Genomic DNA, 11,721 nt, shown 5'->3' with positions numbered 1-11,721 from the left:
ATAACAATACGGAAGGCCATAAGCAAATTCCACTCTCTCCGTGTGGAACCCATCAAGCCAAAAAAGTCTCGATTTCTTTCGTTAGTTTAGTCAGTCAAGTTGTGATTGAGTAAATCAGAGTTGATTTTTTGCCCTATTTATCTACATTCCTGATCAAACTATTTCACCTTCTTCTATCTGATACGTTTTAATTTAGGGTCGTAATGTTGATACAGAGTGGCACAGTGACACATTGAAATAGTAATTTCAACCAAAAATATAAATTGTAATAAAAATATTTACGACTTTGTAAACGTCCTCCGATTTTTTTTATGTTATGAGAGACGATGAGTGGGAAAGGAGAACCATTCGTGCAAGAAATTATAAGTTTACACACTTCTGGAAACTTTAAAGGGATATTAAATCTCATCCAGGACGTGTACGAAGCATCGTCTCAGGACAAAGCCAAAATCCACTTGCTTCATTTGATTTCTTGGCCCACACCCACCGAGAAGGATTTGAGCTGCTTGGCCGCTGCGATTTTCTCCCTCAAGGTATCGCACATTCATTCAATCGGATGTGGTACAGGGCTGTTGGAATGGCTCTTATCGAAATACCTCCTCAAACACTATCTCGAGGCTAATACAGATTACGAGAGAAAGATCGAGGTCACGGGAATCGAAGCCGACTTCCGCTGGTGGACAAGCTCCTACTCACCCCCACAATTTATTCCGCTCCAATTCGTGGGGAAAGACTTTGCGAAAGAAAACCCGTTCGCGGAATTTGATGACATGGTCATGTTCTGCTATTGCAACAGCGTCGCATTATTTCGGACTTACGTGGGAGCTTTTCTGGGAACATATGTCCTCATCATTGGACCCTTGTCCTCCACCTCGTATGAACTGATTTGTGAAAGTGAGAATTTTGACGAAGACTTGAACGGAGTGGATCTCCCGGAAACGTTTAATTTACCGAAAGCAAATTGGAAGCTCATTCTGTTGAAAAGATTCGGCCTTGTGAAAACCGATCATGTTGCAGTTTATAAACGGATTGAAAAGGCGTTTGAGCCACCTCGAAGAAAAATGTAGTTAGAAGATCACTCAAAATTACTAATACCCGAAAATACATATTTATTATTTATGTATGTATGTATGCATTACAAATTTTTTCATTTTGCAGAAACGGAGCAAGAACTCACTAAAGTTTACCTTGATACTTCGCATAGGGCATAAATATGTATGCTAATGAAAATATTTATATTGCGTAATTTGTTTAAAATGTATGCATGTGCATATAAATAATAATTAAAATTGAACTTTCCTGTATGTTTACTGTTAGATGTACCATGTTTCAATTTTCTACAAAGTTATTCTCGTTACACGTGATTGTCCTGATTTATTCTTTTATTTTGATTGATGTGAGCTTACGTTATGTGTTATATTTATTATGTAGGAAACTGTGCATAGGAAATAAAGTATATTTGTGTCTAGCTCTCTGTTGATCTTTTCTTATCGTAAAAACAAAGCCGTAGCGACGAATCCAACTCGAAGTGTTCAGGCCAAGAAGAATTTGCTGAAAATTCATAATATTGAGTACATAATAATACAAAAAGTGTCTCATATCCAAAAGTTTGTACTTTGGTCTAAAAATGAGAAATGCCATCAGAAGGATTGAGAACAATCACAGATAAACACATGCAACTTATTTTCCAATACCTCCTCATTAGATATACGCCATTGGATGAGTTTGCCTCTATAGTACCAAAAAAGTGAAACAATCCGAATTTACTTAATGAGCTAATGCATTACACAATCTCAGCAGACACATTCTCTCCAAGAGGCATCTCCTGCATTAATTATTATGCATCTCTCTATTACACTGCATACCCACGGACCTCGACTTATCTCCATGCTATTCCTGCCAAACGGGAGAGGGATCATGTCAGCAAAGCCTGTGTACACTACTTCTGCTGGATGATGAAGGTGAATGATCTGCTGTAGCTCTCCAAACGTGAACCATTGAACTCTCCTGCAAGTAAAATCCATGATGAATTGGTCCTACTTGCTCTTTCCACCTTTATTACATTTAAAAAATGCAATCCTTCCGACAACAAGCTAAAAAGTATGTATCTACTATCTGCGTATACTATGTACATATGCAAGTATGCATCTTTTAATAAAAACTCGCTTGTGGTTTCTCACTCTTGCCTCCTTTGTCCTTATAAAGTCGAGATCAGTAGCGAGCGGAGAATGAAGAGCCAGCCGAAAGTGACTGACGGTGATACAATAGACAATAAATGATGTGTCAGATTGCAACAACCATTTCTTTTCCTGTTCATGTCGTGGTTCTTTTCCACGTTGTAGCGAGGTCATTACCTGGCGAATTTGCTCCTATTTCTTACTTTACGCGTTATCAACTGACCTTTTTGATCATTAGAGAAGTATGTGCACGCGTCCTTCAACCCCATCAAGAAAGATACGCAACTTCTACAATCGTGTTTTTTATGACGCTAAACTTCTCTACTTAATGGATTTTTAAAAAGAAGAAGAGTTTTTTTCCTTCTTGGAGGATAATGATTATGATTGCTTTGCTGTACTTTTAAACTTACGAATCCTCCGCAATGGAATTTGTGCGTAATTTACACTATCCCATCTGAAATCTCAAGAATCTCATTAGCCATTCCCTTATGAGCTCCTAACCTTTGCAGTTATCTTTCAACATTTGGTATTCCAGGTTTGGCGTAACACCTTTCCACACGCGTTTTGCGTTCTGCTCTAATCATGGACAAGCCAAGGTCCCTTCTGAGTTTGGTACTGGTATCATTGGCGTTGTCGATATCAAGTGGAGAAAGTGCTGAAATACATGTGGAAGGCCAAGGAGGAAAATTGGCAAAAAACGTGCGTTACGTCGTAGTTTGTATATAATTTGTGCATATGTGTAACCTGTTGTTATAATTCTCAGGTGTGTTACTTTTCAAACTGGGCGACATACAGGGAGGGCATCGGAAAATACACTGTCGACGATATTCCAGTCGATAAATGCACCCACATCATCTACTCGTTCATCGGAGTTTCTAATGTAACTTGGGAAGCCCTTGTACTTGATCCAGAGGTACGTCGATAGAAAAGTGTAGTTATTTGCTAAATATTAAAATTTTACATCTTACGCCGGGTTTAGACTTCACGTTAGCATCACGTTCTCCTCCCAATCCGATTTTTTGATTGGCTAATCAAAAATATCACTAAGACAATTAAAAATTTCGACCAATCAAAAAATCGGATTTAGAGGAGGACGTGATGCTAACGTGAAGTCTAAACCGGGGGTTAATCATGTTATTTCTCCATTTAGCTCGATGTGGATCAGAAAAACTTTGACAAGTTTGTGAGTTTGAAATCGAAAAATCCCAAGGTGAAAGCCATGGTTGCTGTTGGTGGGTGGGGAGAAGGGGGCAAGAAGTATTCTCAGATGGTAGCTGTCCCACAGAAACGGGCCAGTTTCATCGTTAGCGTAGTTCGTAAGTGCAGATAATTTTATGTTCCTGAACATGAAACATAATTTATGTTCTGTTTCTCCAGGTCTGTTGCAAAAATACAAGTTTGATGGTATTTTGTTTCTATCCTTTAATTTGAGATTAATATTTGAGTTTAATTAATTAAATATTTTATCCAGGACTTGACCTTGACTGGGAAGTAAGTAAATCCAGTTTACATATTACATCGTATGCATTGATAAATATACAGTTTTCTTAATTCCATGCAATTTCTCAATTTCAAGTATCCTGGAGCGTCTGACCGAGGTGGAAGTTACAGTGACAAAAACAATTTTTTAGACTTTGTGCGTGAATTGAGAACTACATTCCACAAAGTGAACAAAGCATGGGAAATTACAATGGCAGTGCCACTTGCAAAATTTAGATTAAATGAGGGTTACCATGTACCAGAGTTGTGCAAGTAATAGTCATATGTATGACCCCAACCAATAAATTGTCTGAACTAAATTAATTTCTAATGTTACTTTTCAGATTAATGAATGCAGTTCATGTCATGGCGTATGATTTGAGAGGTTGGTTAGATTTTGTGCATAAATATGTAAAAAAAATTAATTCGTCTATTTTCGTAAATGTTTAATTTATGATAACTCACAGGTAACTGGGTAAGTTGCTTAATTGTGAAGTTCTATCTCTTATTTAAAGAAACCTTTCTCTACAATATTTGTTGGGGTTAAAAGGTGGGATATGCAGATGTACATACTCCATTGTACAAACGACCTTTTGATCAGTACGGTTATGAAATGCTAAACGTAAACGATGGTTCAACCTTGTGGCAAGATATGGGATGCTCACCGGACAAACTAGTAATCAGTTGTAATGCTTTTAGCGTAACATACATTTAAACTTTGTAATAATTTCTCGAATTCTGCAGGTAATTGGAATGGCTTTTTATGGAAGGTGGGTAAACGATTTACGGATTTACTTAAAATCAAACTACGAGAAATTTGGATAATAAAACCCTGTACACTAACCATGAATTGTGCCAGGTCATATATTTTAGGGGATCCTGCTAATACGAAGCCTGGTGCATACATTGTAAAATACGAAAATGGAGGTGATCCTGGAGAATATACGAAGGCACGAGGCTTTATGAGCTACTATGAGGTTCAGCACTAAATTGAAATACAAATCGATGAAATGTGGTTGACAACACTTTAAGAAACTAATTAATGCAGATTTGCTTAAGACTGAAATCTGGAAATTGGACAAGGAAATATGACGAAGTAGGGAAAGTTCCGTACATGTTTTACGGAAAAAATTGGATTGGTTACGAGGATGCAGATTCACTAAAGATCAAGATGGACTGGATAAAGCAAAAAGGATTTGCAGGAGCTATGAATTGGGTATGGCTTTCATCAATCCACACACCGATATTTCACGCATACCGCAATAATGAGTAAAAGGAATTTAGGCAATAGACATGGATGACTTTCGAGGTGTCTGCGGGACGCGAGACGTACTAATCGATGTCCTTTGGAACAGTGCGTTCTGCATTACACATTCCTTATTATCATAATGAGCGTCATCCATGGAATAGAGTGCATGCTAATTTCCTAATTACCTACTATTGTAGGTATGCAGAGCTACGTTGTCCCAAAAGTAACCGCAAAACCAGATAATCGACCTGAGTGGCAACTGCCTCCGCCTTCAAGTGAAAATCCAAACATAAATCTAGGTCAGATATCAACAACCACCACGACATGGAGCTCAGGGACAACAGATCCGTCTAGCGGTCCCGTGACCACTTGGAGGCCACCACGCCCCACATCAAACCAGCCTCCAAGTAGTACCACAACTGCAACGCCAACAACAACCACCGACGTTCCAGAAACTACCACGACCGCAGTTACAGAGTACTCATCAACTTCTGAGGACTATTTTTCTTCGTCGTCCTCCACCACCACGGAGGACCCAACGTCTGTGGATTGTTCCAAACAAGATTTTCATCCACACCCCACGGATTGCAGCAAGGTTGTCATATTTTGAGAGTACCACATACATACATGCATGATTTTTATGATAAAAGTGTCAATTGCAGTACTATTGGTGCGTGTTTGGAAAGCCGTACGAACATGCATGTCCTGGAGGAACTGAATGGAACCAAGAAGGACGATATTGTGGTTGGCCAACAGATCCCAACAACAAATGCGCATCTCGAGATTTCGACGACTCCAATGCCATTTGAAACGTAAATGGAATTGCATTCGAGCATTTAATTTTCATATCTCGCCTCACGTAACAGGTCAATTACAGCAATAATTATAATAAATTATACTCCACTTGCGTAGCGTAATTGCGTTAGTCTTTATGCACAACTTCTAGAAAATAGTCTCCTCTCGCTCTGAAATACAAATTGAGATGATAATCATCTTGTGTGGCCGTTCGTGGCAATTCATAAATGAAATGCTTTGAAATCAGATGAAAGCAGTATTAATTAGATATTTTCTGCTTTGAACGCAAATATGTACGTGAACTTACGTACACAGTTACGCAGTTAGTGTAAATGGTAATAGAGTAACTTTTAATTAACGTACCGTTTGGAAATATGTTGTCCAAATACCACGGGTTTGGAGCAAAAAGACTTCATCTTGTACATTAAATAAGAAGTAGACTGACAGGCAAAAAGTTTTTTATTGTAAATGGAGTCAGTGAAATACTGCCATGCTCGGTTGTGGGCACACGAACCTACAAAAAACACTAATTTACATAAATATGTCTGAAAAATATCTGCGTCTACACCCTCATAAAAATGTGATGTGAATCTGACCCTCCATCCCTGGAATGTCCTTCATCATATCCAGTACTGCAGATTTACAGCCTGGCTGACTCGGACCTCCTCCATTGGGCTAGAAATATACAAATGCAATCTGAAAATACACTTCAAATATTTATTTCGCAATATGATTTAAATACGTAAAAATCCACGGTTCCAATAGAAGTTCCAAATCCAAAGGGAGCCGTGGTTGTATGATAAACGTCGACGAAATCTGCATCCGTTTTATCCAGCTTTTCAGACATTGCTGTATAGTGGTATTGCAGGCCGGAAGGGTCAAGCCCTGAAGAACATACTTACATGGTTACATGGTTATTTTACGAGGAATTATTCGAATATATAACCACCCGTTATACGACCAAGCAGTCCTCCTGTTGCTCGCTTAAAGTTGTTCCCAACGACCCCAGCTTTATTTATAAAACGTATTTTGTCAAATTGCATTTCGAAATTTTATTCATGCATCCATATTAAAACAAGAATCATCTCACCAACTTGCGCCCCCAGCCCAAAGCCGACAATATGCACGGACATGGGATCGTGAAGGAGATTTTGCGTTGACAAGTAGAGGAGAAGATCAGTAATTTGTCTTGCGATTCTTGACACTTTTCTTGAGATTCTTGGGTATCTTGTGGCAATATTATTGATTAATCCGAATTTAGGAGAAGCTAGCCCCTTCCAATCCACGATAATTACGTTCGAGTTGAACTTTTGGTTTAAATACGCTAATATGTGTATATGTACTCATTAGAAATGAAGCGAAATTATTTATGGCATTTTGGGCATGTAAAATATATACTGAAGTATTCTGCATACCGTCTTTCGTTCTGTGTGGATAAACAATGGAAAAGTTTTGCATGTAATCCTGAATTAAAATTATTGGGTTAAAATCAGCCCTGTAGCTGGACAAGCTGGCGTTATTTCCCACGACTATTTCCTCGTGATACAGTGGATTTCTAATAATAATTTAGTAATTGGCATCAAAATAAGTAACTTCTTAGACTTCATTCACAATAAGTATGTACGTACACTTAGCAAATAATTATTCACCTGAAGTTTGGATAGATATAAAAATGTACCATGTTCTTGGCCGCTCCAGACTTTCTTACCATTCCACTTATCTTTCCACGTTGTCTGAGTAGTCGTAGTGGTGGTCTCAAGCGGGTTATTCCACTCTTTTTAGTGATATAACGCCCAGGACTTAATTCTGTATTGAGGCCTGAAAACGAAGTCCTTGCCCAAGAATGCGAATCTACAAAAGTTCCGTTGCTAACACTGGAAATCACCGGCGATCGAGATGCACAACTGCACAATTTTATTTTTAGTGGCACCACCGTAAGCAGCAGTACAATTATTACTTTCATTATTTATATTTCCTCTAGCGTTCTATTTCATTGTAAATTTATGGAAAATTAGTTCTCTTATTCTTAGCTTACTCTGCCATTTTTTAGCAATATATTTTAATAACCATAAAGTAATGCAAGCATTCCAAATGCTCGAACTGAACTAGCAAACATTTCATTCCAATCAGCCAGGTCCTCTGTTTTCACTTTTGACGAAGTTTCCGTCCCCAAGAGGATTGTGCATGCAAATAATTATACAAAGTTTCGATTCCCTTTCACGAATAATGCCTAGGGTTGACTTCGTCATAAATCGGTCAGGGAACGGAACTGAATAATTTGATGTGAATCGAGAGTGCACATAATTTATTTATCGTGGTGGTAAAGGAACTTGGACATTAATTGGAACTTTCATATGCATCTATTCATACATACAAATTATACATAGGATGAGACTGAAAGTATACGTACGTACCTGTACATGCATAGTTTACCATACACACATACCACGATGATCAAATTCTGCATTCTTACTATTGTCTCATAAAATTATCAGTAACAATTTAGAGTGAATGTAATGTTTGGAATTCTTTCCTTGTCGATTTCGATTTCACTTCACCCAGACCTTTATATGGCGTGCGAGTCGAGTAAGATGCGTGTTGAAGACTGGCAATAAATAAAGCAAGCTGTCCACTTAGCAATTCGATCCCTGATCGATAATAATTTAAATTTTTTTCACATCTTCTGTGTCTGCCTTTTATCAAATTATCCTGCCATCGTGTGTCTTAATTAACTCTCAGAGGTCACTAATCACCTATCGCATGTGCTTATTCTGACTTTCAACAAGGGCAAAATTATTTTAAACTTTTCATCCACAATTAAATGATTTGCTCCCAAAATATTTAAAAAATCTAAAAATAATAATTCCCGTAATTTTATTCAGACTTAAAAACAATATGAAATGCATAACAGAAAAATAAATACCGTATTAATATTTTAAATATGATACTATTCTCATATTGGGGATCTGTTTAGAGGCGATGAAGGTGTCTCCAATCGTCAACGTCTGTTTCCTTGCCCCACCCAGGCCCACCATGGCCCAACGCTTCGAAAGACTTCCTCATTTCAAAAATATCGAATAATTGTAATGCAAGACGGAGTCCCAGACCGACAAGCTCGCAAAAATACCAAAATACTTTGTATCCTTTTTTTAGCACGGTGGATAAGTTGACAGTGTAAAACTTTTTGTAGGGCCAGTAGTCTAGTGTGTGAGTAAGTGTGTAGCTTGCATCTGGCACTGGCACCTTGGGCACAGGAATTCCCATGTTGAATTGAATCCCACGTTCCTCTCTGTGAAAAAGAATCACAGATTTTATTTGCAAAAAACTTTTCGAAAATTTCGCAAGGAATTGAACTTACGCGTTGTCCATGACTATTTTGTGTGATGCACATATATTGAAACTTGTAAAAATTAAGATAAGCAGAAATAATTCCATTTTATAAATTAAATTTAAAATTTTGGAAGAAGCGAGTACTGCCACATCTCAAGAAGCAGTAGTTCAAAGAGTTCACTGCGACACACTACTCCCACTTGATTCTTGTGGTCTATAGAAACTACAAACAACAAGCAGATATCATCATCCATCCATGTACCTGTAAAATTTCAAGTATTAATTATAAGGGAATATAAAAAATGAAAGCTTTCTTGATTTAGGAGTTTGTATGGAAAATAGCCGTGTCACATGGTTGTTTTACAGGTTTAATGAAGCAGGTATAAAAGAGCATTTAAAATATGGTCAACTACACACGATATGTAAGAACGTTGTTACAGACTAATTTTTTTATATTTTGTGATCACATGCAAATCGGCAAAGGAAACTTCACCTTTGAAGTTTTAACCTTAGGATGTGAAAATAGGTGTGCACAACATGCATACATACGTAATAGTCAATAGCAGTGATCCAACCTCAGAAAAACTGATACACAGTTTATGCCAAATGGCACTTATATATTTGTTTTGACTGAGGATGAATCCAATTCCGTTATGAAGTGGAAGAAATTGAAAGTTGCCCTGCTCTTGTCATGTGCAAAGAGTGCAAACGTTCTCGACGCTAGAATAACAGGTTTTTCCTTCTCTGTGGTGTTATTACATCGTGTTAGGTCCTTATTTCAAACACAAGTACTTCTATTTTTCTACGGACGAGGAATATCATCAACAGAAAATTATGCAGAAGGTTACAGTTAATAATAAAATAATTTACTTTGATTGAACAAAAAGCCAAACTTTTTTCAACCAAGAAAACGTCAAACCTTGGCCAGTGGATTCTATTATGAATTATCGAAAGTAATTACTGTCAATTATTGTAGCCTATAAAGGATGTTTGTCGCAATTTCACTTAATTTTACCTATTTAATAGCCACATATAATTTCGAAAACTATATAGTAATGAAACGGATACAGCCCATTAAAAACTTCGTAGTGTTAAATTGTCATTATACTCAGAAAAACTCGTCAAATATACCGATAACTGCAAGGATGACTGTCACCTGTAATGATAATGCATATTCTACTATGATGTATGCACATCTTTCCAGATTTGTTCCTTAAATCTTAACGTAATAAATAAGTTTTACATCCTATTCGGTTTTTAGGAGCAATAAGTATGATGTTCATTTTAAAATTTTAACCATCTCGTTTAATTATACTACGTATAAACACAATGTAAACTTTGTAAACCAGATCAACGCCCTTCTCAGAGCTCATAAATAAATGCGTCTTGTTGGTTCATTAACCAAACATTGCCCGTGTTCCAGTTACACCTTGTAGACAAAGTATATCACATTCACAAGTAATTAAGTCATTATTAACTTACCATGAAAATCAACAATAGTCGTAAATTACAACGAAGCCGCAACTACGTTATGAATTTCTTCGAAATGCAATCAATTTTGCCGTATGTAGTTCATTCATCGGTTATTGTAATGCTGACGACCCCAGACAATTACACAGGTTGGTACATAATAACTACATGATTGCAATCCAGCTTTAAAATTGTTGACCTGCACATTTTGGCTGTTTTGATTGTAATATGATCCTTTTTACGTTACCCGATGATTATACATATTTAATAACATTAATTTTCACAAAGATGCCGCTTGATTTTTGTTATTATTAGTTCGATTCCGAGTTAAGTAATGACCAATGACCTGGAAATAAGATGCTCGACAAAATCTGCCATTGCGGTCTAAAATGTATGTTCCAGTTCAAATCTATCGTTCAGTCACTCTTGTCCATCTATTTAAAGGCAACTATATATTTAATTCAATTATTACTAATCTGCTACTATTATTAATCTCCAACAACAAAGGATAAAATTCAGTGACAACTTTTACCTGGAAGAATCTGCAATATTGCTTCTAAAAATCGCTGCAAGTCATAAAGGTTAGCCAAAAATAGACTTTTTTCGTGATGCACAATATTCCATAAAAGTGTGGCAATTAAATGACACACATTATTAGTAAAAAAAAAGTCATATTAATTAAAAATGTCGACTCGGTCAATGGTTTTAGAGACTGTATAGCTCGGAATTTCACATTCATACTTTCCTGAATAACGTCAGAGGCAATCACAATTTAAATCAATTATATTCCTGCCCATTATTATGAGTATTGCATGTCTTTAGCTCATTTTATGCTGCATGAAAGTTAAAGTGATGAGATAATCATTACTGGAGATTTAAGTAGTTGAAATTATATTTCATCACACACAACTACCTTGAAATTGACTTTTTAGTACGTTTACTTATCGTCCATGCCTTTGAAATATGTGGTTCTGGTTGTAGTACTGGTTTGGATAGCCAAGTGTATTTTATTTCTAGATAACGAAATATTTCTTGGTATTCCTTTGTGAAATTACAAGTCAATGGGTGCAACGAAATTTTGGTTGCGCCTGGTCAGCATTACTACCAACATTTTGCATATGCACAACGTCGCATATATTTGATTAGAACGAGTGCTATATGGTTAAAATCTCATTACTAGTCATACTTGATATAAATTCAAAAGTGTTTGTGCCATTTAGG

At 36.8% G+C, this 11,721-nt stretch overlaps 3 protein-coding genes across 5 annotated transcripts; 2 read left to right on the top strand and 1 right to left on the bottom strand.

Annotated features, from left to right (window-relative positions):
* The first annotated feature begins 28 nt into the window (after nt 1-28).
* Nucleotides 29-1,468, top strand: LOC110845868. The gene is made up of 2 exons (XM_022092394.2): nt 29-1,063; nt 1,159-1,468. The coding sequence occupies exons 1-2, from the start codon at nt 327-329 to the stop codon at nt 1,178-1,180; spliced, it is 759 nt and encodes a 252-aa protein (XP_021948086.1). The 5' UTR covers nt 29-326; the 3' UTR covers nt 1,181-1,468.
* An 11-nt stretch (nt 1,469-1,479) lies between these two features.
* On the bottom strand, nt 1,480-9,687 carry LOC110845866 (pancreatic triacylglycerol lipase). 3 transcript variants are annotated; one of them, XM_022092392.2, is made up of 9 exons: nt 9,059-9,687; nt 7,350-8,989; nt 7,116-7,255; nt 6,791-7,024; nt 6,650-6,709; nt 6,443-6,585; nt 6,297-6,375; nt 6,064-6,214; nt 1,480-1,551 (listed from the first exon to the last, which is right to left on the bottom strand). In XM_022092392.2, exons 2-9 carry the CDS (start codon nt 7,661-7,663, stop codon nt 1,533-1,535), a joined length of 1,140 nt encoding a protein of 379 aa, XP_021948084.1. In that variant the 5' UTR covers nt 7,664-8,989; nt 9,059-9,687; the 3' UTR covers nt 1,480-1,532. The 3 variants fall into 3 exon arrangements, with proteins under 3 accessions (XP_021948084.1, XP_021948083.1, XP_035705298.1); XM_022092391.2 differs by lacking the exon at nt 1,480-1,551 and adding an exon at nt 5,719-5,870 and having other exon boundaries at nt 9,059-9,675; XM_035849405.1 differs by lacking the exon at nt 1,480-1,551 and adding an exon at nt 5,719-5,870 and having other exon boundaries at nt 7,409-8,989; nt 9,059-9,668.
* On the top strand, nt 2,713-5,822 carry LOC110845865 (endochitinase). The gene is made up of 15 exons (XM_022092390.2): nt 2,713-2,876; nt 2,941-3,090; nt 3,328-3,493; nt 3,555-3,581; nt 3,649-3,668; nt 3,754-3,929; nt 4,001-4,041; nt 4,124-4,131; nt 4,207-4,332; nt 4,401-4,426; nt 4,516-4,633; nt 4,705-4,872; nt 4,941-5,010; nt 5,103-5,500; nt 5,568-5,822. Exons 1-15 carry the CDS (start codon nt 2,760-2,762, stop codon nt 5,712-5,714), a joined length of 1,758 nt encoding a protein of 585 aa, XP_021948082.1. The 5' UTR covers nt 2,713-2,759; the 3' UTR covers nt 5,715-5,822.
* Nucleotides 9,688-11,721: the final 2,034 nt, after the last annotated feature.

Source organism: Folsomia candida, unplaced genomic scaffold (assembly GCF_002217175.1).
Source record: "Folsomia candida strain VU population unplaced genomic scaffold, ASM221717v1 Fcan01_Sc003, whole genome shotgun sequence".
In the NCBI taxonomy this organism is placed as follows: Eukaryota; Metazoa; Arthropoda; class Collembola; order Entomobryomorpha; family Isotomidae; genus Folsomia; species Folsomia candida.
This window is presented reverse-complemented; position numbering and strand designations above follow the sequence as displayed.

Coding starts and splice junctions, on each gene's coding strand:
- LOC110845865 (XM_022092390.2), top strand. CDS start 2,760: ATGGACAAGCCAAGGTCCCTTCTGAGTTTGGTACTGGTATCATTGGCG. Junction 3,494..3,554: donor TTTCATCGTTAGCGTAGTTC/GTAAGTGCAGAT, acceptor CTGTTTCTCCAG/GTCTGTTGCAAAAATACAAG. Junction 4,873..4,940: donor TTGCAGGAGCTATGAATTGG/GTATGGCTTTCA, acceptor AAAGGAATTTAG/GCAATAGACATGGATGACTT.
- LOC110845866 (XM_022092391.2), bottom strand. CDS start 7,663: ATGAAAGTAATAATTGTACTGCTGCTTACGGTGGTGCCACTAAAAATA. Junction 6,710..6,790: donor TGGGCTGGGGGCGCAAGTTG/GTGAGATGATTC, acceptor TTATAAATAAAG/CTGGGGTCGTTGGGAACAAC. Junction 6,215..6,296: donor GGACATTCCAGGGATGGAGG/GTCAGATTCACA, acceptor TGTTTTTTGTAG/GTTCGTGTGCCCACAACCGA.
- LOC110845868 (XM_022092394.2), top strand. CDS start 327: ATGAGTGGGAAAGGAGAACCATTCGTGCAAGAAATTATAAGTTTACAC. Junction 1,064..1,158: donor GAGCCACCTCGAAGAAAAAT/GTAGTTAGAAGA, acceptor TTCATTTTGCAG/AAACGGAGCAAGAACTCACT.